Here is a 27,049-nt window from a genome sequence, read left to right as displayed (position 1 = left end):
AAACTTTGGAGCAGGACTCACTGATGGGCATCATTGACTGGTCTGGATTTAAAATGATGTTCTGCACACAAAAGTTGCTTTGTAATTTGCGCGTCAACATGTATGCAGTAGAGCATGGAGCGTGAAGGATTAGCGGTAATATGTTGCACAGGAGGCGAGGCTGGAGAGGTGGGCCAAAGATGAGAGCAGAGGGAGAGCTCTCCCTGTCTGGCGGCTGGGGAAAGCTGCTGGCGTAAGGGGGTTCAGCCCGGACGCTGGCCCTCCTGTAATTGGGGAGACACCATGTTTGAGCTGGCCTCTCTCCTCCTGCTGCTGCAGAACATGCTGATGGAGATTGAAGAGAAGGTGCTGGCCCTGTCAGAGCTGTCCATGCACAGTGAGAACCTGCTGCTGGAGGGCCGGACAGAGAACAGAGAGGAAGCAGAGCAGTTGGCCGGCAAGTTACGCATGTTGAAGGGCAGCCTGTTGGAGCTGCAGAGGATGCTACAAGACAAGCAGAATAACATCCAGGTGAGGTGGCTACATGCTTACAATGTACACATACACTAATGTGTGTGAATGTGATGCAGAACTTTTCATAATAACACATGATATTAGGCTCAGTCCCCACTGTGGGTATCCTGGCCTGCTCACAATATAGATAAAAGTATTTTCCAACATCACATGTAACTTTTTCTTTCTAACTGCACCATAAACCACATATTTATATTCTGCCATACACTGCTATGTTCATGAGAGCATGATAATACAACAGGCTGACATAAGTTTAGTTTAGTTCATAAGTGTGTTTTCTGTCTATCGGCTAAGAATAACAGAAGATGAAGGTCAATGTTTGGTACCTCCTTTGTTTGCATTTGCATTTCTATGCAACCACTGAAAAATTGCAAAACTTGTGAATAAAAATTGAATTACTGCATTTGATGGTCTTGCTTTCCTGCTGATGTGTCTTGGTCTTTCTTAAATATTTTGTTATACATTGTCTGGTCCTACAGGGCTCTCTGCAGGAGCAGGAGGACAGTGAATCAGACTCCAGCCTCTCTCAGAGTCCCAGTGTGCAGGACTGGCTGGCCCAGGCCCGGACCACACGTTCCCAACAGCACCAGGACAGTCTGCAGAGACAGAGGGTATGTTTCCACATACTGTATTGTTTACTTGTTTTCCAGTACTTGGTATTAATAGCAATAGATACATTGTTCCTATTATACATTTAAAAATGAAATAACAATAATAATACCATCATTATCCTTATAGAACACAATAAAATTGCTTTTTAATTTATTTATAAAGGACTTTTCTAGACCCAAAGCAGCAGGTAAAAAACAAAGACATCAGGCATAAAAGCACATAATATTGCAGGAACAGACAACAAGCTTTTTAATAGGTGTGGTTAGAAGAATGTTTTAAAAGATGAATTTAGGAATTTCTTAAATGTAAGGAAACGGGGGCCTCTCAAAGCAAAGCATACCATTGTAACACCACCACAGCGATTAAGAAGCTGTATTAAAGCTATTAAATTAAGGTAATTCATTATTTCATGCAGTCCAATTGAGCTGTTTTACATGTTTACTTTCAGGAACTGGAGGAGCAGCTTGCAGAACAGAAAAAGTTGCTTCAGTCTGTGGCTAGCAGAGGAGAGGAGATCCTCATCCAGCAGGCCTCGCCCAGCAGTGCCAGGTATTTTACATACAAATATAAATCATATCAAGATACTGTAATGATTTCTGTGGAAGATTATAAATGGAACATCAATTAATCCATGTGTCTGTCACCTGCAGTACAACAGAGCCATTTTCACCAGCAGCTTTGGTTGAGAGGGAATCTCAGGCTGCTCGAGAGCAGATGAGGCAGAAATGGGAGAGCCTGAGACTAGAGCTCAAAACTAAACTGCAACTCCTGCAGAAAACCCTGGAGCAGGACCACAAACAGCCGGTACAAACCCTGCTGTGTTGCTATTCTTTGCATAAAGGAGTTGAAGTGAAGTGCATCTGCATTTGTTTTGATGTTATCCATTTTTAAAGGCAGGGACTGTTTCTCCTTTTTTGCAGGTATACTCCAGGGCTTCTCGTGTGACCACAGCTGGATCACTGTATAAAGGAGAAACACAAGCGGACAAATCCTCCCTGAATCCTCTGTATGATAGCTTCAGACAGACAATAGAGGACATGACCACTCAGGTATTTCTATAACATTATTCTACTTTTGAATGCCATCCTATTGAAACATTAAGTTATGTAGTTTTACGTGTGTCAACGAGAATTTCTAACACTCTTGTGTTCACACAGGCCGGTGGTGGTGAGACACAGGTGGCGCAGATGGAACAGCAGCTCTACACAGCTGTGTCATCCACCTCCTCCTGGCTGGATGGTGTGGAGAACAACGTCTTCTCTGGCTCAGTGCTGCTGGCTGAAAACGCAGAAACCCAATTGCAAAAACAGGAGGTACAGACATTCATATTTGTACAGCTTGTGTAATTATTGCAGATGTTTTTTAAACTTGGTAATACATACTGCTACTCTTCACAAAGTTGATTACTGATACAATATTCAGATAACAGTAGATATAAAAGCATACGTTTGTGTTTCTCATTGGGACTCAAAACTGACTAAAGTGTATTGCTTTATCTACACTATGAATGTATTGTGCTCTTTTTTAAACAATGTGTTTATTGAGTTTTCAAAATTTTATTTGAAAAAAACATTATATATGCATTCCTAAAAATATCCAGTATTTTATTAATATAAACATATACATAATAGACCTAGATACAGACGTATTAATGAACAAAAAATATTGTAAAAATGAATGAATGAAGGAAATAAATCAAGTACGATTGCAATGGTGAGATAATAATACTACTAATAATAACAATACTTATAAGGGAATAAATACACAAAAACACCAAAGGGGTTTTATTACAATAAAGCATTTGCAAATAGCAAAATATTCTACATCTATATTGGTTAACATTTCTCTAAATCAGTTGCCTAAATTATCTCTACCGATGCTATGACTATTTGTCCCCAGTATTGTCCAACATATGAGATAAATCCTTGTCCCTAAAATAGGTTAAATGTCTGTGATTTTTCTCCAAAGGTAACAACAAGTTTACTATTTTTTAAAATCTCTTTTCTGCTCTGTTCTCCAGACCTTAGAGAACGATGTGAGGCACGTCACAGAGGAGGTGAAGCTCTGCCAGGCTCTGCTCGCTGGCTCTTCAGCGCTGAGACAAGAGGACAGGTCGCTGCTGGAGGACAACCTCCACTGCCTGAAAGAGAGATTAGGAGCTCTGGGTTGTGCTCTGGGGCAACGCTGTGACCACATGAGAACCAGAGCACATGAGCTCACAGCCTACCAGGTTTGCTGAATATTTTGCATTCAAGAGATTTTAATGTTTTTTGTTTTTTTAAAGAATGGGCACTATAAAAGCAAAACATTAGCTATGCTATTAGCTATTCGACCGTCAAGTGAATCGTAAGCAAATCTTTGAAACTTGAATGAAATGCAAAGTGGGTGTGTTTAATTCTATTGTTTTGAAGCTAATAAACAAGGCGAGAGCATATTTTTGCCTGAAGTTGACACTGCACAATATATCAGTCGATGAATTAATGCTTGTGAATAGAAAACCAAACAAGTCATCTACAATTCTACAATGTCATTTAGCAGACGGTTTTATCCAAAGCGACGTACGAATGAGAGTTAATACAACACAAGCAAAGATGAAGTCAAGAAACATAGCAAGTGTAAGTGCCATGGGACAGATTTGAAGAGCTAATATCTGTTAATTTAATTGCATTTAGGCAAAGTTGCAAAACAAGCATGAAATTGTCTGTATATATGTGTATGAATAGTATTATAACTATCGTAACTCCATGCACCTTAATCTAAATGTTCTTTTGTCTAACACAGACGGAGTTGCAACTTCTTCAAACTGCTTTAATTGAGACCAAGTGCCATATCCTGCAGGCCTTAGCTGGAGCCATGGATAGACCAGCCTCAAAACAGCTGGAGGTATTCAAGCTTTGGCAAAGACGTGCATGCACACACGCACACACTCTGTTTGTCAACAAGAAATCATTATGAATGTTATTTCTCTTAGGTTATTGCCAGTGCAGAGGAGAGCCTGAAAGACTTTGAACAGAGAATCACTGAGCTCAAGACCAGAGGAGCAACACTGCAGGCAGATCAGATATCAACAAACAAAATACTAAAACTTCAGGTAATTTACTTCACCGACAGCTTGTTGAGTCTGAAAACCATGCAGTAAAAGCTTTTATTTATTGATTTATATTGTTTGTGTGTGTTTTCAGGATTCCTATGAGGAGCTGGTGATGACGGTGGGTTCACGGCGCAGCGGGCTGAACCAGAACATGGCTCTAAAAGATCAGTACGAGCGTGCTCTTCAGGACCTGACTGACCTGGTGGACACAGCTAAAGACAAAATGGCTGCGGATCAAAGGATCGTTGCCAGCACTGTGGAGGAAGTCCAGAATCACCTGGACAAACATAAGGTTTGGACAACTCTGTTAACCTAGGAAGGCGTAAGGAATTTTTATATAACCCCTATGCAACCCCAAAATATAGTCACTCAGACCCTTATGGACAAAAATGTCAATGTCAATTTCTGACGCAGACATTTTTCTCCTCAAAGGACGTCAGAGCAGTTTTTTAAAAGGGATGCTGAAGGGTTAATCAACAGTGTAAAACATTGAACACACAGCTAATCATGCTAGGAACATACCACTGAGAGAAAGATAATGCTCAATGGTGCGCTTGTGTGTGTCTGGTTGTGTTTTCTAGGAGTTCTTCCAGGGTCTGGAGTCCCATATGATTCTAACAGAAACATACTCCAGAAAAATCAGTGCTCTTATTCTTCCCAAAGAGAGTCAGGCCCTGGAGGAGACAATGGCTGAGGCTCAGAGCGTCCTCAAAGAGGCACACAGTAAAGGAGTTGAGCTGGAGTGTATCCTGGAGGTGAGAGAGAAAATACTATTTGTGTTTACCTTTTTATTTCCTTTTGAAAGCATACTGATATAATCACAGGAGATCTGAAAATGGCATTGTTAGAAAGCTCATTTTTGTGGCCTGGTCATGATGCAACAAGTGAAGTTGGCCCAAAAATGCTAATGGTAGAGCGCTTACCATGAAGGCTGTGTGCCTGCTGCAGCGGACCTGGGTTCGAATCCGGCCTGAGGTCCCTTTGCCGCATGTCTTCCCCTCTGTCTCCCCCTTGCTATCTGTCACTATCCAATAAAGCAGTAAAATCCAAAAACAATAATCTTAAAAAAAAAAGGAACATATTTATCAAAAACGTCTTAAACACTTAAGCTATTGAAGGTTATTTCAAACAGAAGGTATTGGAAAGCTTATTTTTCTGTGCATCTTTGTTTTTTTTCAGACGTGGTGCCGCTTGATGCAGGATTACCAAAGTCTGAACCGCCAGTTGGAGGCAGTTGAAGGAAATATTCCTACTGTTGGTCTGGTGGAAGAGACTGAAGAACGGCTCATGGACAGGATTTCATTGTATCAGGTACAAAGTGACATCAAAGCAAATTTTAGGATGTAGCATAATGATCCAAAATAGCCTCCATAAGCCCCCTTTATTTTGTGACACAAAATCCATTCAATCATTCATCTTTATGTCAATAAAGTAATGACAGGAAGTATTCTGGTAGGATTTAAGAAAGAGGCCAGCACTTGTGATGTGCATTTATTTCTCTCTCTGAGCTTCTTAGTATAGTTTTATTTTACTCTTTGAAGATTTGCTTTACTTATATTTAATTCACTCCCTGACTCACTACAGCTACAGTGTCACTTTTCTAAGATTCTGTTGTTTACCGGCTCCTCTTCCATTCTCTGTGAAGGGTCTAAAGGGGAGACTGACTGAGCACCAGCACAAGCTGCACCAGGTTCTGGATGAGGGCAAACATCTCCTGCTGTCAGTGTGCTGTCCCGCACTGGAGAACCAACTCACCCTGCTGGGCGAACACTGGCTCAACAACACCAGCAAGGTCAACAAGGAGCTACAGCGCCTGGAGGCCATCCTCAAACACTGGACCAGGTCAGAAACACATCAGAGTCAGTGGGCATCAAGTACCTGAGGGACGCTGAAAAACAAACCTTTGTGATTACTTTTAAAAAGTCGCTAATAGAGGACAAAAAAGTCCATGTCCATGTCCAAAGTCCATATTTATATTATTCTCCACTTTTAAATCTTAAATCTTTTAACCACTTTCAGTTTCGATCATCACAACCAAATACTCCTTAATTTTCAGACTTTTAACTCTTTAAATGCCAGTTTTTACATAATGCTACTGTTGTTGTTTTTTACAGGAAAAAACACCAACATTTTATTATAGTGGATTTTTCAGTTTGATTCTGACGCATTTTAAAAAATTTAACCAACTTGTCACCTTACAGGACAAAAAATGTCCTCTGCTTAAACTGTATACTCATACTATAAATCCTAAGCAATAATTATTAATTTCACTGAGTGTGCAAAATACCATTTTTATAGGTTCTTAAATTAATAGACAGTACATGTGATTTCTTAACTCAGTATATATTACACTATATAGTGTATATTACATGACATTGTTTTTTTCTTTTCTAGGTATCAGAGGGAGTGTGCAGAGCTGAGTGAATGGCTGCAGTCTGCTCTGGAGCGCCTGGAGTTTTGGAATACACAGGCAGTGTTAGTCCCACAGGAGCTGGAAACTGTCAGAGACCATCTATCTGCTTTTCTTGTGAGTTCACAGTTCTTCTGTTTCATTTTGTACCTGTATTGATCTGGGGATGCAGAAGATTCAACAGCAGCAGTGCTACAATTATAAGACACTTTACAATTTGAGAGGGGATGAGAGCAGAGAGAAATTATGTTAGTCTAGTCTGCTGGACTCATTAATTATTTATCTGGTTTGTGCGAGTTTAAATCTTTGGCCCGACCATAACTCCAGTTATGTGTATTGATAAATCCATGGTGCTGTCTGTGGTGCTGAAGTAGCAGATGGATTTTTAACTGTAACTTTTTCTCTCAGTTTCACCCTTCTTTCAGTTTCATCTTGGATCTATAATATTCTCTAATTATATACTATAAATAAATTATTATACACTATATTATTGCCTTAATGCTATACAGAGTAGCATAACCTTTATGATGAAGTGACAAGTAGCAATGTGTCGTCACAGAAGAGCGAAAGGATCATAGAGACACACTGCTGCCTGTAAATATTCATAAACAAGCCACTGTTGTAACAAAATATTCTAGGCATGACTATAATTATGGTTAAGGTGTCCTTCAGCAATGTCCTTTGGTAGCCAATGACCCTGTTGCTTTGAGACAACATTGCTCACAAGTGCCACCGTGCTGCATATGGAGCTATGAGGGCACACGGATCACTGGCCCATACCTCTATATTCACATATTGTAAGACTATGAATATCACATTCCAGCAGTGTAATAAATATGACAGTAGTTTATACATGCTACAGTATATATATATATACAATAAAAAATAATATACTGCTGTATTCACATTTTTACTGCACATTATTGTATGTACTTGTGTATAAGAGCATCACTCTCATGTTAAATACATGCATACATACATAAATGTCTTTTTTGAATATGTATAAGTATCCATTGTCTTATCTATCATTTTAATAGTATTAGTAGTAGTACTTGTCATGGAAGTTTAGTAGTAATGTTAATGCTTGTTATATACTATATAATCATAAAATATATACCATTCCAAACTAGTTGTTGATTCCTGTCACCATCTGTCTCAGGAGTTTTCAAAGGAGGTTGAAGGCAAGTCCAGCCTGAAGAGCTCAGTCGTAACCGAGGGCAACCAGCTTCTGCGTCTGAAGAAAGTGGACACGGTGGTGCTGCGGTCCGACCTGGCACGCATAGACACTCAATGGACTGAGCTGCTCACACGCATCCCAGTGGTCCAGGAGAAGCTGCATCAGGTATCGTCATATGCAGACACACTGAACAGGCTTAGCTGCTTCACAGAAAATAGGATTACTTCCTTTCTGCAGCTTCACTTGTATACAAACGTTTTTACACGAGGTGGCCTTGAAACTGGCGGCATGTGTGTTTTTTCTTCCTGGATGTTTAATTTTAATCTAATTTAATTTAATTTTCTCAGATACAAATGGAGAAGTTGGCCTCCCGTCATGCCATTTCTGAGCTGTTTAACTGGATATCATTGATGGAGAATGTCATTGAGGAAAATGAAGAAAACCTCAAGAGTGCAGTTGGCTCAAATGTGATTCAGGACTACCTGCAAAAATACAAGGTAATGAACTTCACATAGATTTTTAAAAAAAAGATTTATGGCACTTTATTTATAAGTGTAAGTGTTTTTTATGTGACAACCTACATTTTTAGTATTTCATGCAATTCAAGAATGTGAAAGATTTGTTTTTATTATTTAGGGTTTGTAAACTTATAACATAATATTTTTCTAGCTACAAATCAAACTGTTTAAGATAGAATGTAATATGTGTATACCTAAAATGTAGATGTTTAAATGTGACCTTGATTGCATCTTTGAGTTATGTTACTAATCTGATTATAAAAGCTGATTTAATGGTGATTCTAATGTCATCCATTGTAATTGTGATCTACTGTTGTTTTCTCAAATTCAGGGCTTCAGGGTGGATTTATGCTGTAAGCAGCTGACAGTGGACTTTGTCAACCAGTCAGTGCTGCAGATCAGCGGTCAGGATGTGGAGAGCAAGCGCAGCGATAAGACAGACTTCGCTGAGCGTCTGGGAGCCATGAACAGACGCTGGCAGATCCTACAAGGCCGCATCAATGAGAGGGTGAGGCAACTGATGCTGTCGATGAAAGAATAACAACCATTGCCAGTGCAAAATCAGGGTGTTACAGATTTTTTTTTTTTTTTTTAAATACTACTACAGATTCAGTTCCTGGAGAGCCTTTTGGAGATGTGGTTGGAGTATGAGAGCAGCGTTCAGGCCCTGAAATCCTGGATGGCAACTCAGGAAGAAAGGTTGAAGAGGAAACACCGGATAGAGGATTTAACATCTGTGCAGAATGCTCTCAAAGACTGCCAGGTAGGCTTCTCTTACTGTGCTAACACTCATTTATTAAACATGTTATACCCCCACATACTGTTATTATGAGTCCATGTTTTTTATCATCATTATCAAAACTAATACTTTTCAGGAAATGGAAGAGTTGGTGAAGGAAAAAGAGAAAGAACTAGAGAGAGTGGAGGAGCAGGGCTGCGCCCTCGTCCAGAACAAGACCGATGAGGCCTGTGCTATCGTCATGGAGACACTCCAGGGTGTCAATCACACCTGGGCTAACCTGGACCACTTGGTAAGCTCCCCTGTTCTTCTTTCACTCTTACATGTGTTTTATGTGGTACATCAGTTACACCCATGTTTTCTGTGCTCCTCTGTTCTGTTCTGGCCTGGTCTTTACAATCTACTGTATCTCACTACTGGTATATGTTTTTTTAATTTTGGCTTTAACAGATAGGACAACTAAAAATCAGCCTGAAGTCAGTGCTGGATCAGTGGAGTCTGTACAAGCGGGCTTCAGAAGAGATCAATGGCTACCTGATGGAGGGAAGGTACTCTGTATCTCGTTTCCGCCTCCTCACAGGCTCCCTGGAGGCTGTTCAGCTGCAGGTGCAAAGTCTACAGGTATGTCAGGATGAAGAGTTATTATACCTGTCAGCCGGCCTGTAGTCATCCAGAGCCATTTGTTTACACGGGTTGCATTAAAATGTGTTCATGACTGATGTTTGTCTGTTTTGTCTGTTGTCTGTCTGTCAAAGGATTTGCAAGAGGAACTGGAGAAACAAGAGAGCAGTCTGAGAAAGTTTGGTGCTGTGACCCACCAGCTGCTGAGGGAGTGTCACCCATCAGTGTCAGATTCTCTTAACAACGCACTTAAAGATGTCAATGCAAGGTGATCCTAATATTATTATTATTATTATAAAGAATATAAAATGTTATCATAATATAAAATATAGTAAATCACTAATTGAGAAGCAGCCAGTTTTTTATTCTTTTCACCATCCTTTTCATTAATCCATTTCATATTTGCACCCAGATGGACCGGCTTACTGGAGGAGATTGCGGAGCGTCTGAGAAGCAGCAAAGCTCTGCTTCAGTTATGGCAGCGCTACAAGGAGCTTTATGAGCAGAGCTGCAGCAGCATCCAGCTTCAGGAGGAAAAGGCAGACCAGCTCTTAAAGCTCGCCTGCAGCAAGGACATCTCTGACGAGGAAGTGTCAGACTGGATCCAGGAATGCAGCGTGAGTGAGGCCACAGCTGTGCTACTGTTTTTCAACTGTGTGTTTTAAGACCAATTTGAAAGCCAATTTGTCCTGAAATTAGTTTTTTTTCAACATGATTGTGTCTTTGCAGCAGCATTTTAAAAGTTTAAATCATGTTGACAACTCCCCAGTGTGGCCCCATATTGATGCAAATACTTTATTTCCATTTCAAATTGTTTTTTAAAAGAAAAAGATACTCTGCTCTAAATGTTATGGTTACTTTGTCTCAGGAGGTGCTCCGGTCCCAGGCTCCAGTGCAGGCCTCCCTGCAGGTTCTCCAACAACTGGGAGATCAGCTGAAACAGCAGGTGGACACATCAGCAGCATCTGCCATCCAGTCAGATCACCTCTCTCTCTCCCAGCGGCTGGCTGCTGTGGAACAGGCCCTCACCAGACAGCTCACCACACTGCAGGTAGAGAAATAGATTTCAGACGTATAGTTTTAGTTGGAGTTAGTCATCCAGTGAGAATCATGAATTTTACACTTACGGGTTACTGACATTTCTCTTCCACCTCAGACTGGAGTTCAAGACTATGAAACCTTTAATAACCAGCTGGATTCACTGGGTAGCTGGATAGTTGAAGCTGAAGAACATCTTCAGACGCAAGATCCCAACGGCTCCACCGACCCGACAGTCATCCAAGACCGCATGGAGGAGCTCAAGGTTTTTTATTGTTGTTGTTCTCCTTTTGTCAGAATACATTTTACTGATTGTCCTGTAATTGAGAAATTCCACATTTCTCTCTGGTCCTCCACAGAGGCTCATGCTGAAGTTCAGCAGTATGGCTCCTGAACTGGAGCGTCTTAATGAACTCGGCTACCGGCTCCCTCTCAACGATTCAGAGATCAAGCGTATGCAGAACCTCAACAGAAGCTGGTCAACAGCCTCAGTACAGACCACAGAGAGATTCAGGTATGACACATAAAATATACATATATAAATGTGAGAGAAAGATTTGCAAGCCTTTCCCAAAGGGGGTTTAAAATGCTGTATATCCATTTCCTGAAAACAGAAAATTATGTCCATCCCAGCACAATTTTAAGTTTGATTTTATTTTACTTATTTCATTTTTGTTTCTTTTTTTTGTCTTTTACTTAAATTTCCAATTCAAAATTATGACTACTTCCTTGTAATATATTATTATTTTGAGAGGGATATACAGTAGCTATTACAAAGTTATTTAAGGACAGGCACAGATAACAAACATCATCACATATGTAAAGTAAAGGCCAGTGTCATGGTTGGATCCCATAATTGAATGTTTGGTCCCTTGCAGCAAGCTGCAGTCCTTCCTGCTGCAGCAGCAGACCTTCCTGGAGAAATGTGAAACGTGGATGGAGTTCTTGGTCCAAACAGAGGAGAATCTGGCAGTGGAGATTTCTGGGAACTACCAGAGTTTGATGGAACAGCAAAAAGCTCATGAGGTTAGAGTCCCTTTGAAGTAACAGACCCTGAAACTACAGTTTTTTTGGCTGTTTAAATGAATCATTAATGATCCATATGTTGTCTTCCAGTTATTCCAAGCTGAAATGTTCAGTAGGCAGCAGATCCTCCACTCTATAATCAGTGATGGACAGAGGATGTTGGAGCAGGGTCAGGTGGATGACAGGTAAAGACCCCAAAATCACATTGTTTACAAACCTGTAGTTTAATATTTTATACAATATTACTCCAAGTAGAAGATTGCTCGACCTAGCAAATGCATCGCTCTTTGTTTACCACAAAAAATCTGCTACAAGTCTTCATTTGACAAGTGTACGACTCCTCCCTCCTGCAGAGATGAGTTCAACCTGAAGCTGGCTCTCCTGAGTAACCAGTGGCAGGGAGTAGTGCGCCGTGCTCAGCAGAGGCGGGGCATCATCGACGGTCTGATCCGCCAGTGGCAGCGCTACAGAGAAATGGTGGAGAAGCTGCGCAAATGGCTGGTGGAGGTCTCCCACCCGGCAGAAGCCCTACAGGCAGGGACCACAGTGCCTCTGCAGCAAGCCCGCTCCATGCTGGACGCTGTCCAGGTATATAATGTACTCAGATTTATCTTGATGATGCTGGACAGTAAGGCACGAGTTTCCTGTTTAGTCCACCCACCCACCCCACTTTCCAGAACAGCCTGTAACTTTGTCAGGGTGACTAAGAACCATTTTCCAGAACAGCCTGTAACTTTGTCAGGGTGACTAAGAACCATTATACAGTGGATCCTGGCAAAAATCCTCTAAGATCAAAATCTTGATCAATCAGGAGAGTAATTGAAAAACAGTGAGCTTAAGCTACACCAGGGACTGAGGCAGATTGGATGCAAAGCTGGCTTTAAAAAAATCAATGGTGTCTAATTTTTCTTGATGTGATAAACCCCACCTGTATGATACTCCAAGTAGAAACTATTTACACATGTGGTTTGGGCAGGAACCTGACAGGTCTGTGTAATCGTGCTCTGTTTCAGCTGAAGGAAAAGGTGCTGCAGCGCCAGCAGGGAAGTTACATCCTGACAGTTGAGGCCGGCAGACAACTGCTCCTGTCGGCTGATAGCCGGGCGGAGGTGGCCCTGCAGACAGAGCTCACTGATATCCAGGAGCGATGGAAACACGCCACCAACTGCCTGGACGAACAGAAGAAAGAGCTTGCCACTTTGTTAAAGGTAAACCAGACAGATTACCAGCAGCTTGTGGAATACAGAGAACCTCAGGGGACATTGAAGAGATACTATAAACTATTGCATTGTAGGTGCAAGTTATTCGGATTTGTTTTGTTTGTAGAATTTCTTTTGTTTGTTCAAAACCTCAACCAAGAGGCACAGCCAGCTTTTACTTGTGGTTTAAAGTTGGGATGCCAAACTTGTCATAGTAGAGAAAAACAGCTATTATTTTGCTGTTTAACTCTAAAGTTGTGCAGGTGGACTGATGCAGTTGGAACCATTGTTTGTGTCTTGTTCAGGACTGGGAGAGATGTGAGAGAGGTATTGGTGGATCACTGGAAAAACTTAGATCCTTCAAGCGGCAGCTCTCTCAGCCTCTTCCTGATCACCACGAGGATCTGCAAGCTGAGCAGATGCGCTGCAAGGTAACAACCTCAAAGTTTATTTTCATTGAGTGGAAATTTTACACAGAGGAAACTTGCCTTGGAGACCTAAAAGTAGAGTTAGAGTTATTATTAAGTTATAAGTTATTAGTTGGGCTGACTTTGAAATAAATGTGTCTAGATTTTGAATGTTTAATGATATCACTTTTGTCTCAATAACAGGACCTGGAGAACACGTTTGATGGCTGGACTGGGGATCTGGCCCATCTGAATGTGCTGCGGGAGTCCCTGTCCTGCTACATCAGTGCTGAGGACCTGTCTGTCCTGCAGGAACGAATTGAGCTACTGCATCGACAGTGGGATGAAATCTGCCACCAGGTACGGTACCTGTGCATAGCTGATTTTCAGACTATTCAGTGTACTGCATATCTGATCAGCTACTAGAGAATGATTCGGATTAAACTAAGAACAATAACTTAATAGCCACACCCTGTATCACAGTGTTACCCAGTTGTAGTTGTCACTATCTGATGCACTGATCTTGTCTCTGCAGTTTCTTGAGATACCAGTTGGTGGTGCTGGTGTCAGACAGACTGTTATTCTTTGGTTTGGAAGCTGTCAGTTAGCCCACATCAAAGCTTACCGTCATATGAATAAAAGATAGAATAACTGTATGACTAATGAGTTTTAGAAATGCAACTGACTGTTATTGAAGGAAAATGTTCACACAGACTTTCAATAAGAATATAAAACAAGTGTTAGAAAAAAAGGCATTTCTCACATTGATTAACACAGTTCTAAAAAAGCAAAAAAACAAGAATACAGTATGAAAGCATTACCCACTGTCACCCAGATTACTTAAATGTAACTTAACCTGCCTGCCTTAACCTGTAATGGCATTTCACTACAAATATTTAAAAGTAAATTTCCTGTCTACAGCAGTTCCTCTGACGTGCAAAGCTCAAACCTCAAGGTTGTCATTTTTTTCAGAGTTGCATCCTGTGCAGTGTAGATAAAATACACACACAGGAAACACACAGAAGCACACACTCGCTGCTAGATGCAAATGAATCAGTTATGGTGCAATGATCTCCAATACTGCTTCCGTTTGAGACTGCACTTTTTAGTTACATTTTAACATGCATTGAGTGATTGTTTTATGCACTTTACACAGTGATGCACATCACTGAATATATACTTTTGTGCCTCTGCAGTTGTCACTGCGAAGGCAACAGGTGAGCGAGAAGCTGAATGAGTGGACTGTGTTCAACGAGAAGTACAAGGAGCTCTGCGAGTGGCTCACCAACATGGAGAGCAAGGTCTCCCTAAACGGAGACATCAGCATCGAGGAGATGATCGAGAAGCTCCGCAAGGTCAGTTGTTTTCAAACACGCAGCTACTGCCAATCTACTTATTACCGTTTCAATATCTCCTTTTTATCCTTTATATTCTTTATGCGTTCTTTAAATATTTGGGTCTACAGACAGTGATGCACTCGTCATTCATCCTTTTTCCATCTGTTGCCTCTGTTAAAATCACACCCTGCTACTACTGATAGTGACGACTGAAGAGGTGTTGCTGCTGAGGAAGTACTAAATAGTACTTTAACGGGACAGAATACTTCTGTAACCTGACTGTGTTTCAGCTTTTCCCATTTGTTCAGTTCAATATAAATTTTCTAATGGAAGCAAAATCCCTTTACATTTAACAGACAGTCATTCTCAAGCTGTTGCTTTGAAGCAGGGCTGCAACTAACGATTATGTTTGTTACTTATTCACATGTAGGTTATCTTCTTAATTAGTAGATTAATCGATTGGTTTACAAATCATTAGAAAACAATGGGAAAGCCTGTAACAATGTCCAGGGGTCTCATTTTGTCAAAAGAACATTTCCAAAGACAAGAATATTACATTTCCAAGATGTCCAAGGAAAGCAGCAAATCCTCACATTAACAAACTGGAACTGTGATATATTTTTGGCTTTTTTTTTTCTTAAAAAATGAATTAATGATGAATTCATTATAATAGAAGTTACTGAATATTCAATTAAAGTAAGTGTAACTTTTTTAAATTGCCTTTATCATATCATCATCATATTTTTGTGTTGCATTGCGTCTCAGGACTACCAGGAGGAGATCACTGTGGCTGAGGAGAACAAGCTGCAGCTGCACCACTTGGGGGAGCGCCTGGCCAGAGCCAGTCACAAGAGCAAAGCAGCTGAAATCGAACAAAAACTCAACAAAGTCAGCGACCGCTGGCAGCACCTCCTCGATCTCATCGGAGCCAGGTGGAAAAAAACAACAACACACTCGTACTTAAAGTAGCTTTAACAGTCCTGTAATTTGTCCCAGTACATGCAGACAAACAAATCTGAAAACAAATCTGCTTAACGACTTGCTTGTTTTTTATAACTTGCTATAGATGATTGCATTAGATTTTACTAATAGAGTTGAGTTTTGTTAACAGAGTGAAGAAGCTGAGAGAGACTCTGGTGGCTGTACAGCAGCTGGATAAGAACATGAGCAGCCTTCGATCCTGGCTGGCTCACATCGAGACCGAGCTGTCCAAACCCATCGCCTACGACTCCTGTGACTTCCAGGAGATTCAGAGGAAGCTCGATCTGCAGCAGGTAACATAATGCACAGCACAGTGCATAAAATATGTATGTCTATACAAGTGCATCTTAATAAATTAGTATTGAGTACATATAGATGGACATACCTTTCAGAGGCCAACATTTCCATATTAAACATACTTTTTAAAATTGGTCTTTTGTATTATTGACATTTTTTGAGACACTGAATTTTAGGTCTTCATTAAATGTAAGCTATTATCATTATAATTAGAAGAAATTCAATAAATTAAGACATGAAATGTTTCATTCTATGTCTAATGGATCTATATAATGTGTTATTTCCACTTTTTGAATTGAATTACTGACATAAATAAACTTTTCTATGATATTGTAATTTATTGAGATGCACCTGTATTATAGATTGCAGCAATTACCACCTGAAACCTGAAACTGACACTGAGCAGTTTCGCTAGTTTTTGATTTTCGCAAACATTTTCTCCTCCTCCTTCTTTTTCTCCAAATGTTTTTACTGTCTATATATGGAATGATAAGTGTACAATACAGCAATAACAAATTAAACATGGGATATGCAAACATAAAATGTAGTTTTCAAAACCGTACAGCTAGAAAATTACTGAAAAGGACTGTATTCATCTATGGATTTGCTTAAATCAACTAATCAAAAGTCATCATTACTATTTAACGATAAGTAATTATTTTCCCTTATCATGTGTATCATTCTCTCATTATTGCCCTTACACTCACTGTATTCTCTTTTCTCACCACTCAGGAGCTTCAGCGTGACATCGAGAAGCACAGTACAGGAGTGGCGTCCGTACTGAATCTGTGCGAGGTGCTTCTGCACGACTGTGACGCCTGCGCCACGGATGCAGAGTGCGACTCCATCCAGCAGGCAACTCGTAGCCTTGATCGCCGCTGGAGGAGCATCTGTGCCTTGTCTATGGAGAGGAGACTCAAGTAAGATGTCAGATGTTGGATAAAAAAAAACAAAAGGGTGCATAGTATGGATGGAATACAGGTCATTGTTGTTGTTGTATGTGTTCATTAATATTTCCCTCTGGTAGGATCGAGGAGACGTGGCGTTTATGGCAGAAATTCCTCGATGACTTTGCACGATTTGAGGAGTGGCTGGCCACTTCAGAAAAGACCGCTGCCCTGCCCAACTCCTCAGGTGTACTTTACACTGTAGCCAAGGAGGAACTTAAGAAATTTGAGGTACTGCAAAACGATTCTTTGTCAGCCAAACTAAGACAAGACAAATTCTTTTTTTTTTCCTTGACAGTTGGATGGTGCTGTTAATTAGTAGCATATTAATAGAACAAAGAACTCCTGCACACTGTTTGTTAACTTGCACCTAAATTATAATATCATATAAAAGTTTATTTATGTCAGTAATTCAATTCAAAAAGTGGAAATAACACATTATATAGATCCATTACACACAGAATGAAACATTTCATCTCTTAATTCATTTAATTTCCTCTAATTATAATGATTATGGCTTGGAAATGTTGGCCTCTGAAAAGTATGTCCATCTTTATGCACTCAATACTTTGACTTGAACTACAGGAAATGGACTTTTCCGTGATATTCTAATGTATTGAGATGCACCTTTACATGAGTTTAATAAATAAATCATAGTGCACAATATCTAAAACTATTGTCAATCTGCTGATTTATATTTTTAATTTTAAATATTCAATACATATTTTCAATATCTGATTAAAATCTGGTAGAAGATAGAAAAAAGGATTTATTAGAATATGTGCACATAGTAACAATGAAGAAAATCCACCATACACAGACAAATGTATCATGTGAATAAAATGTTATGTTTCTGTAGGCCTTCCAGAGGCAAGTCCATGAAAGCCTAACCCAGCTGGAGTTAATCAATAAGCAATATCGCCGCCTGGCCAGAGAAAACCGCACTGACTCTTCCTGTCGTCTGAGGGAGATGGCTCACGATGCCAATCAGCGATGGGACAACCTGCAGAAGAGGGTGGCATCCATCCTCCGCAGGCTTAAGGTACATGCATTATTACATATGTGTTTTCTAAAATTAAATGAAAACATGCATTTTTTTTATTTTCTTCTCACTTTTATGTTCTGGCTGTTTGACTTTATGTTAAATCAATGACAAATGAAGCTTAATTTATACTGCATATATTATACTTGCATACTGTAGAAGTGTAGGTCACTCTAACAGCAGTATGTTTCAAATGTGCAGCACTTTATTAGTCAGAGAGAGGAGTTCGAGACGGCCAGAGACGGCATCTTGGTGTGGCTGACAGAGATGGACCTGCAGCTGACCAACATCGAGCACTTCTCTGAGTGTGACATTCAGGCCAAGATCAAACAACTCAGGGTAGGTTTGTCACAATGCTACAGACCAACTTCAGGGTTCCCACGGGTCCTTAAAAAGTTATTGAATTCATTAATCAAAAAACAATGCCTTATTGTTATTAAAATGTCTTGATTCAATCTTTTGAAAGTCTTCGGAGTAAGGTTTTATGAATATGCATGCATGTTTGGACTCCTGTCATCTCACATATTCTGATATTTGCCATTGTGAAGAGCAGCTAGACTGACTGATATTGCAAGATGACTTTCTCACAAGTCATATTGAATATTGAAATGATTAAATCAAATCAGGAAGGAAGGAAGATCTGGGAAAGGTCGTGTTTTTTTCAAATTGAGACTCTGAAAGAATCTTGTGTTGAGTATGAAAAACAGAATTATTGACGACTTGTTTATGAGTTCTCCTTCTCGTCCGGTTCCCACAGTCATTCCAACAGGAGATCTCCCTCACTACAGCCAAGATCGAGCACATCTTCCACCAGGGAGAGGCGCTGATAGAGAAGAGCGAGCCTCTGGATGCAGCCGTCATCGAGGAGGAGCTGGAAGAGCTGCAGCGCTACTGCCAGGAAGTGTTTGGTCGAGTGGAGCGCTACTACAAAAAGCTCATTCGGCTTCCTGTAAGACCTGACGTTAAGAGCATAGCAAAGATTTATATTTGTATTAATCCATCAATTAAAGATCTATTGTGGCTGGATCCCAGGCAGCAATATAGTGGTCTAAATGTAATATTTTATACTCTCAAATCTTCAGCACAAACTGTATACGTTGTACTTTTGCTCGTCCTTCAGCTTGCAGATGATGATACCGAAGTGTCATTCTCGGACCGCGAGCTGGAGCTGGACGAGCCTGGTGATTTGTCGAGCCTCCCATGGGGCGAGCGTCTGGGGGACGGCTTCCTGTCACCTCTGCCCTCCTCCGGCCGCTCAGCCTCCCTGGCGGCCCAGTTCCGGACCGAGCGCTCGGGCAGGGACACCCCAGCCAGCGTGGACTCCATTCCCCTTGAGTGGGACCACGACTACGACCTGAGCCGCGGGCTGGAGAGCGCCAGCAGGGCCCTGAGAGAGCAGCAGAGCGAGGAGGGAGACTTCCTCCAGAGGCCTGCCTCAGCTTTGTCAGGTGAGTTTCCAAACACACAGCTTTCTGCTTAAGGTTAGAGTCATTACTCAGACTTTTAAGATCTGGTGATTTACAGCAATGGTGTGTGAAGTATGGCGGCTGTTTTTGTAGAAAGCAAAGAATGTTTTGCTTTTGTTTTTTCTGTTTTTTTGCTAAAGGTATTTTTGTTGGTATTTAAAGTCATATAAAATGCAATAAATCACAAAGACAGTTGGATAGACACATATAGCATAATATTTCTTTGCACAGCCGTTTCTCCAAGGTCAAATAATGTACAAGGTTTTTATTCCATGGTTTGAAGTTTAGAGGAATTGCTTCCTTCTATTTAAGCACTTCAGTCATCATATTTTTTTTGCTGTGTGACAAAGATGTATATCTTGTGGAGAATCTAGGGGTTTTCAACATTTTAAGCTTGTGATCCCTAAAGCAGATTCTAGTTTCCACGGTTTTACCCTCTAAACTTCACAGGTTGTTTCAGTTGAATAAATGTTAATAATTGAATTGTGGACATTTGAGGACTCAAGAGGTAAAACTATCCAATATTTCAAATGTTGCTTTATAAAAACAAGCAACTTTAACTGGCTAGCATTAGCTACTAATGTTAATATCTGGGTACATTTCCAAAATAAAATAATTTCCTAAAGAATATTTTTTTGAATTAATGTTATTTGTTAATTTGTATTTGGTGACCTGTTTTTGTTTTGTAGTATTAAGTGCAATCTTCATAATGCACAAAATAAAATAAAAAATTTAGATGATGATTTGGTTGGTTTGCTTTCAGTATTTCTTCAAACAAGTTTAACCTTAATTCCAATAAAGCTTTTAAAGCTTAAAACTTATCTTAAACCATACAATAGTGTCTTGAAAATTTTTTCTACACTTACAATTTGTGTTTTCACCAGTTTCAGCTATGGACTAATGAGAATTTGTTTCCACCCTAAATTTGTTAATTACCGGTATATAAGCTGCATAGGTAAGGGTTGTAGTACAACATATTGTCAATACAGTGCATTTTCCTGTGACAAAAAACTGGTAAACTCTCTATCTGGTGTTTCATCAAACAAGGTTAAAAAACAGCAGATGAATACTGGGTAAATCATGGAGTCAAACATTGTAATGCCCACTGCTGAATGTGTGTACTGTATAATGTTTCTTCCAGATGTAGTGATCCCAGAGAGCCCTGAGGCCTATGTTAAACTAACAGAAAAAACACTGAGGTCCTCCACTGGTAGGCAACAGCAGACCCCAGCATGACACGAGTGTTCGGGGCCAGAAATAACAGCTGCACACTCAGTGATACCACACTTGTAGTCTCTTCACCGGCTTGGACTTTAATTTGTGTTGATTTCTTCTCTTATACACACTTTGGGCACACACTGTAACCAATGGCAACATTTTTCTAACACTGGGGGATAGGGTCAATTCCATTTTTATGTCTTTAATTCGCCGGTTCTGCTCTGGTTTGTAATTCTGCAGAACTGAAATGGAATTCAGCCTAACCCTTCTTTCTAACTGGCTTTCTTACTTTTGTTTGACTTGCAGTGTGCTGTGTAGCTAACCTCTTCAGATTTTTTTAATGTGCTATTTGTTTTTCAGAAAAAGCATGTTGTTTTATTGCCACAATGAACAAGTCTGAACTTCTTACTGAAGGGATTGCAGATTTGTTTAACATAAACTTTTCAAAGGCTCCATTCACACAGAGGCACATCACGCAAGAACAAAATATTTTGAATAAAGTTTGCGACACCTGATGCAAGCAGGACAGGAGAGCACTGAGACTGAGTGTGTGAGGTGGAAATGTTTTTTAGGAAATGCAAGTGTTCAGGAAACCGATCTGCATTCCCGTCCACTTCTTTCAACTCGTTCTTTGCTCTCCACCTCTTGTGTTTCTCTGTCTGAACGGAGCCTTGTCTCTTCTTGGGTTGTATTAATAACAATATTTCAAGTCACCATTATGATACAATTTTTGATCATTATCTGCAAAAAAAATGACCGATTGATGTTGTATCTACAGGAGAGGCTGTCTCTTTGGACTCACATGTTCACTCTCTGGATGCAAGCCGTTTCCAGCTGGACAGCAGCCGCAGTCGCACACCCACATCCACAGAACTGGATGCTTCATATATGGGATATGTACGTGTCACTCTTACTCTTAACTTAATTATGAGTTCTTTTTTGCACTGAACTGGACATGAATTGAAAATATATTCTGTTTTCTCTATTTATGTGCAGTCCAACGACCAACACAGTGGTATAAGACTTAAAAAACTAATGATTATATATGTTTTTAAATGACTGGCCCTGTAAACTACCCCAAAGAAACCCACCTAAAAAAATCCAAACTATCCCTTTAAGGGAAGAAAAAGCTTTTATTACAATGGTCAATACTTGTTTCTCCTTCATTAAAACACGATTATTGCTGTGATAATAGTTACGTTCAGTTAACTAACCTAATACTGTTGTAGGAATTACTGTAAAAAGAAGTTTACTGTCGAATAAGACTGAAATAAGACACATTGGACGTTTTACCAATTAATTCACTCAAACCTGATAATGAATGAAATCCACAACTCCCTGCAACCAAATGTGTCACACAAATAAGACTTTGCTGGTGTAATTAATCTTTCAAAAATAATTTAAATGATTCTCCAGTCTTAATTTGTTATCTTACTACCAGCCAATGACTGCACTTTGACCGTAAATGTAGGACTTTGCCACAACGATATTGAAATGTCTTTGGTATATATTTTTCTGTATCGTTCCTATCGCGAAGAATCGATCCCAGTAGTCAGTATGTTCATCTTTTGGATGGGGTTTGATGTCAAGCCTTATGTTCCGTAGAGTAAAAGATAGAAAAATACACATTACCTTTCTTTTTTTAAGTATTTCATTCACACAGCAGCATACAAAAATAGGCTTTACTGTGTGGTTATTTTATATCGACTATTTGTTCATTAAATTACCATAAAACATGCTATGTTGTGATATATATTGTTATTAAGGTATGCAATTACTTATACTTTGGGATAGACGATTCTGGCCCTACTTACTTGATTATCCATTCTACAAAATCTTCACATAATATTAAATTGTATGTCCTATCCTGAATATGTTTGAATATATTAAATTGATTATACTACACACTACATTGTGTAGATGCGGCTGCTGGGTGAGTGTCGGGGCAGTATTGACACAGTGAAGAGGATGGGCTGTGAGCTGAAGGAGGAAGAAGACACAGTGTCTGGACTGGCAGATCCCAGTAGCTCCGAGTCCCAGACTTCAGGTAATACTCCACCAACATTATCTGGTGTGATACAACTCTGGTGAATTCAGCTTACGTCTTTTCTCTTATCCATGATTTCTAGGAGTGATTGAGCGCTGGGAGCTCCTGCAGGCTCAGGATCTCAGCAAAGAGATGCGCACAAAGCAGAACCAGCAGCAGTGGCAGCAGCTGAACTCTGACCTGAACAAAGTTTGGAGCTGGCTGGGAGAGACGGAGGAAGAGCTGGAGCAGCAGCGGAGGCTGGACCTCAGCACCGACATCCAGACCATAGAGCAGCGTATCAAAAAGCTCAAGGTATCACTGTTTTCTTTTTGCTTTTACTGTTGTATTGTATGTTTACTTTTTCTATTAAATGTATTTATTTGTTGTCTTTTAAAGTCCCACTCCATTCAGAAATGTATTTTTCTTAGGTTTATGTCCGCTTGACTATACTGACTTTTATCAGTGCAGCATTTTATTTTTTTTAAACATAAGTTTGTTGCACATTTTGTTAATTTACAAACGGTGAAAAACATAGAACAAGAATGCACATACAAAAAAACAACAACAACAATGATAGCAATAATGATGATGAAAATAAAATTAATAAATAAAAAAACTGGGGGGGGGGGGGGGCATGGTTCAGTGCAACATTTGACAGTAGAGAAGTGTTTTCACATGTCTTCCCTCCCTGATAGATTTGGTGCTTCAGAACTTTGAAAGCAAGTCGCTGTCTAATATGCTTATTGTGTGTTTCACTACAACTTACACCGTGTCTGCCAAGGTTGTTTTGGATTTTTCATTAGTTTTAATTTTAATTTAGTAGTGAATTTTTGTATTCAAATTCAGTTAGTTTAAATTAGATTTTAAAGGGAGTTTGCTAGTTTTTATAAGTTTTATTTTTTTTAATGGGGTATTTGTTGGGTGTGAGATTCAAAAAGGTCACAATAAATTTTGCCTTTATTTCCTTTGCCGTATCCGTCTTAGCCCCGATAAGGTTATTAACTCTTGCAGCTCCAGGTGTTTTGAATTTTGGTTTGAGTGAAGTGCTGAACTTTTTTAAGGCAATCGACTCACATAGCTAGAAAAAAGTTTAAAAAGACGAAAACGAAGGACATTTTTTGTTTTAGTTAGTTTTGTAACCACACAATACAGTAGAGTTAAACTCTAGTTTTTATTTTTATTTCAGTTAACAAAAATGTCTTTTCAATTCTAGTTTTCGTTAACTATAATCCTTGGTTTCTGCCACACAAACATGTTGGTTTAGTTGTATTTAAAAATAGATTTTAAAATAATTTTCCATCTCCTTATTTAAAGGTCATAATTCCTGCTGTTCAATTGGCTATCTGATTGATGAAATTAATAAAAAGTTCAACATAGTGACTTTATGACTGTGATCAGCTTTGTTGGTTTACATGTTTGTTATTTTTGTGTTACATCCCTTCTATGATGCTCTGGATGACTTAATGCAGTAAATTGTAAATGTTTGTCCACAGGAGCTGCAGAAGGCATATGACAAACGCAAGGCCATTGTGCTGTCCATCAACCTGTGCAGTGCTGAGTTTGTGCAGTCAGACACGGAGGAGTCTCGAGAGCTGCAGGCCAAGCTGAAAGACCTGAACAACCACTGGGACAAACTGGGCGGCTCACTGGAGGACTGGAGGTCTTCATTACAGCAAGCTCTCATGCAATGTCAAGTAGGTGCCAGTCGTCACCATTACACCCTCAAAATGAAGACAGTTGTTCTTAATGTTCATGTGAGATTGTTTCATGGAGTCGTAATCATGCAGTTCATCTCTCCATCTGACCGACAGGACTTCCATGAGATGAGCCACGGGCTGCTGCTCTGGTTGGAAAACATCGACCGCAGGAGGAACGAGGTGGTTCCCATTGATCCCATCCAGGACAGTGACACTCTCCACGAGCATCATAAAACACTTACGGTACGGAAGAACTATAATCTATAAAGTGCATAAATATTATCTATAAATATAAGGATGACTAGGGAGATCTATGATAATATCGCAACTCCCACATGAAAAGTTTGTGGCTCCTCATCTCACACCTACAGTATCTAATCTGTCTGTTACCAGTTATCAGTTAAACAGTAATTGATAGTATCTTAATCATCTTAATTAATATGTGTCTATTACAATTTATTACATTCAAACCTGAAAAAATGAATGTAACATAGTGGGAGTTACTTTTGAAATAATTCACTAGATCACAAATTTAAAAATGTATACACTTTGACTAGGGGGGTCCAAGTCAGGGGTGTTGGATTATAACAAAAATCATAATCACAGTTGTTTTGGTAACTATTGATATAACGATTATTTACCACAATTACTCATTGACTTTCGAAACATCATGCAGTTATTGAACTTTAAAAAATACTTTTTAATTGCTGATTTTCTTGAACTGTAAATATAATTCAAGTGGGGAAAAAAGTTAAACAAAAAACATAGAAATAATAATAAAAATATAGATATATACATTGATAAATAGCATAAAAGTAATAAATAAAAGTAAATTATGACAAAATAAATTAGATCAATTGTGTTGTACTGCATTTCCAGAACCGACTGAAATCTACGTAACATATATTCAACATTGTCACAAAAACGGCTGCAAGCGCTCCTCTGTAAAGGAAGGTGTGCAGTGTATTTGTAACAAAAGACAAAATGAGAATGTTATTGTAAAACAGAAGATGGCACAATAATAGTTTTATCCCAATTAACTTTTTAATCAAAAAATACAATTTGACTAATCCCCCAGCCCTCATCCAAAGTCATAGTTTTGGACACAGCAGCGAGCCCAGGCAGAAATATATACATCCTGAATAAACAGTGTTGATTAAAATACTGTTAAACCGATACCTATGAAACCATCAAAGTGGATAAAAAGCCGATCGTCTGATGGAGTTTGGTGCAGAGAGGACGCTGAGAAGCTCTCAAAGCTTTATACTGTATATTAAGAGTACCTATACATAACTTTTATTCTTTTTCTTTTTGTAAAAATACTACTCTTTTTTTGTAGAGATGCCAAAGCTAAATTAATTTAACAGTTTACTAACAAAAGGCTTCGACAGTGTGTTTCACAGCTGCTTTTACACAATTTATCAAGAAAGCAGAAGTTTAAATGTATCTTTTGTTTCTGTTCATGTGTTCCCTTATTGGGGGATTCAAGAAGTACTTTTACTTCACTTTATGTATAAAAACCCCTACAAAAAATAAATAAAATACTGTTACACCTATTTTTTCTAATTCATGTCTCATATTCACAATCTCCACAGAAAATCCGCCAGGAGCTGCTGGACTCACAGCTCAAAGTCGCCTCGTTACAAGACATGTCCCTCCAGTTGCTGGTCAACTCTCAGGGCAGCGACTGCCTGGAGGCCAAGGAGAAGGTCCATGTTATTGGAAACCGCCTCAAACTGCTGCTAAAGGAAGTAACCCGAGACCTCAGAGAGCTGGCCAAGATCCTGGACATCACAAGCAGTCAACAGGTAAATCTTCACTCACTAAATACCTGTGCACTGTTACCTGTAGGGGCCCTGATACTTTGATACTGTTTAACCTTGTGGATGCATTTCATTGTATGTTCTCCAAAGTAGACTTATGAAAAGCAATGTAAACGTTTTGATATTTATAGGGATAGTTAAAGTGGGGTTTTATGAGCAAATTAATCACAGTCAGTGTATTACTACAGTAGATTGTAGATGGTGTGCCACAAGTTTGGAGAAGCAGGCAGCACGGAAGCTAAGCAGTGTACTGCTGTGGACAGAGCAGCTGCAAATGTATTTTAGCTACCTAAAAAAATCAATATCAATATAAGTGCATGCTATATTAGGAATATTTTTAAACCTTTAACTATGATGACAAACAGCCCTTTCCGATGGACAACTGAAGCCATTATCCATCTATGCTCTCTTTAAAGCCACCACACTCCATTGAAAAAACCCCCAGTAATATTACTTTGCAGAGCATAGGAGTTGCTGGTCCACAGCTGCCTCAACCAGTTAGTTAGTTTGTGGCTTACATGAATCCAAACCAACCCCGTACAACACCAAAGTGAGATGTAAGAGGAGGAAAGAGAGCGCACAGATTAACAGCCTCAGACGGCAAGGTTTAGAGGTGATAATATTATAACTAACATCGATTTTTTTTTTAGGTGGGTACTTGGCTTCGACTGTCTGACATTTCATGTGTCTGTGTTGGTTTCTCTCTTTTTGTAAATTTGTTTATTGCCAGGATCTGTCATCTTGGTCATCAGCTGATGAGCTGGACACGTCCGGTTCACTCAGTCCCGTATCTGGGAGGAGTACGCCAAGTCGACGACGATCGGTAACGTACACATGTTCCTGTACACGCTGCTCTATGAG

The 27,049-nt window shown here is 39.6% G+C and overlaps 1 protein-coding gene across 3 annotated transcripts in view; it reads left to right on the top strand.

The window, feature by feature from the left end:
• syne1b (spectrin repeat containing, nuclear envelope 1b) overlaps window positions 1-27,049 on the top strand; it is a 96,205-nt gene that overhangs the window by 65,051 nt on the left and 4,105 nt on the right. For all 3 annotated transcript variants that reach the window (XM_059353887.1, XM_059353885.1, XM_059353888.1), the window contains 48 exons: window positions 319-510; window positions 993-1,124; window positions 1,574-1,674; window positions 1,776-1,929; window positions 2,046-2,174; window positions 2,283-2,438; window positions 3,146-3,355; window positions 3,907-4,008; window positions 4,097-4,216; window positions 4,308-4,508; window positions 4,798-4,971; window positions 5,396-5,527; window positions 5,862-6,058; window positions 6,611-6,743; window positions 7,786-7,968; window positions 8,151-8,300; window positions 8,653-8,829; window positions 8,929-9,084; window positions 9,197-9,352; window positions 9,511-9,681; window positions 9,816-9,949; window positions 10,094-10,298; window positions 10,550-10,732; window positions 10,838-10,984; window positions 11,079-11,233; window positions 11,598-11,745; window positions 11,836-11,930; window positions 12,099-12,333; window positions 12,759-12,953; window positions 13,250-13,375; window positions 13,556-13,711; window positions 14,548-14,706; window positions 15,454-15,620; window positions 15,800-15,962; window positions 16,699-16,886; window positions 16,994-17,144; window positions 17,773-17,955; window positions 18,157-18,294; window positions 18,713-18,904; window positions 19,076-19,403; window positions 20,563-20,631; window positions 21,418-21,536; window positions 22,560-22,686; window positions 22,769-22,980; window positions 24,162-24,362; window positions 24,480-24,608; window positions 25,961-26,173; window positions 26,919-27,011. In XM_059353887.1, coding sequence (XP_059209870.1) covers window positions 319-510; window positions 993-1,124; window positions 1,574-1,674; window positions 1,776-1,929; window positions 2,046-2,174; window positions 2,283-2,438; window positions 3,146-3,355; window positions 3,907-4,008; window positions 4,097-4,216; window positions 4,308-4,508; window positions 4,798-4,971; window positions 5,396-5,527; window positions 5,862-6,058; window positions 6,611-6,743; window positions 7,786-7,968; window positions 8,151-8,300; window positions 8,653-8,829; window positions 8,929-9,084; window positions 9,197-9,352; window positions 9,511-9,681; window positions 9,816-9,949; window positions 10,094-10,298; window positions 10,550-10,732; window positions 10,838-10,984; window positions 11,079-11,233; window positions 11,598-11,745; window positions 11,836-11,930; window positions 12,099-12,333; window positions 12,759-12,953; window positions 13,250-13,375; window positions 13,556-13,711; window positions 14,548-14,706; window positions 15,454-15,620; window positions 15,800-15,962; window positions 16,699-16,886; window positions 16,994-17,144; window positions 17,773-17,955; window positions 18,157-18,294; window positions 18,713-18,904; window positions 19,076-19,403; window positions 20,563-20,631; window positions 21,418-21,536; window positions 22,560-22,686; window positions 22,769-22,980; window positions 24,162-24,362; window positions 24,480-24,608; window positions 25,961-26,173; window positions 26,919-27,011 — 7,737 coding nt within the window. The remainder of the gene's footprint in view (window positions 1-318; window positions 511-992; window positions 1,125-1,573; window positions 1,675-1,775; window positions 1,930-2,045; window positions 2,175-2,282; window positions 2,439-3,145; window positions 3,356-3,906; window positions 4,009-4,096; window positions 4,217-4,307; window positions 4,509-4,797; window positions 4,972-5,395; window positions 5,528-5,861; window positions 6,059-6,610; window positions 6,744-7,785; window positions 7,969-8,150; window positions 8,301-8,652; window positions 8,830-8,928; window positions 9,085-9,196; window positions 9,353-9,510; window positions 9,682-9,815; window positions 9,950-10,093; window positions 10,299-10,549; window positions 10,733-10,837; window positions 10,985-11,078; window positions 11,234-11,597; window positions 11,746-11,835; window positions 11,931-12,098; window positions 12,334-12,758; window positions 12,954-13,249; window positions 13,376-13,555; window positions 13,712-14,547; window positions 14,707-15,453; window positions 15,621-15,799; window positions 15,963-16,698; window positions 16,887-16,993; window positions 17,145-17,772; window positions 17,956-18,156; window positions 18,295-18,712; window positions 18,905-19,075; window positions 19,404-20,562; window positions 20,632-21,417; window positions 21,537-22,559; window positions 22,687-22,768; window positions 22,981-24,161; window positions 24,363-24,479; window positions 24,609-25,960; window positions 26,174-26,918; window positions 27,012-27,049) is intronic.

This window comes from Centropristis striata, chromosome 16 (assembly GCF_030273125.1).
Source record: "Centropristis striata isolate RG_2023a ecotype Rhode Island chromosome 16, C.striata_1.0, whole genome shotgun sequence".
Lineage (NCBI taxonomy): Eukaryota > Metazoa > Chordata > Actinopteri > Perciformes > Serranidae > Centropristis > Centropristis striata.
This window is presented reverse-complemented; position numbering and strand designations above follow the sequence as displayed.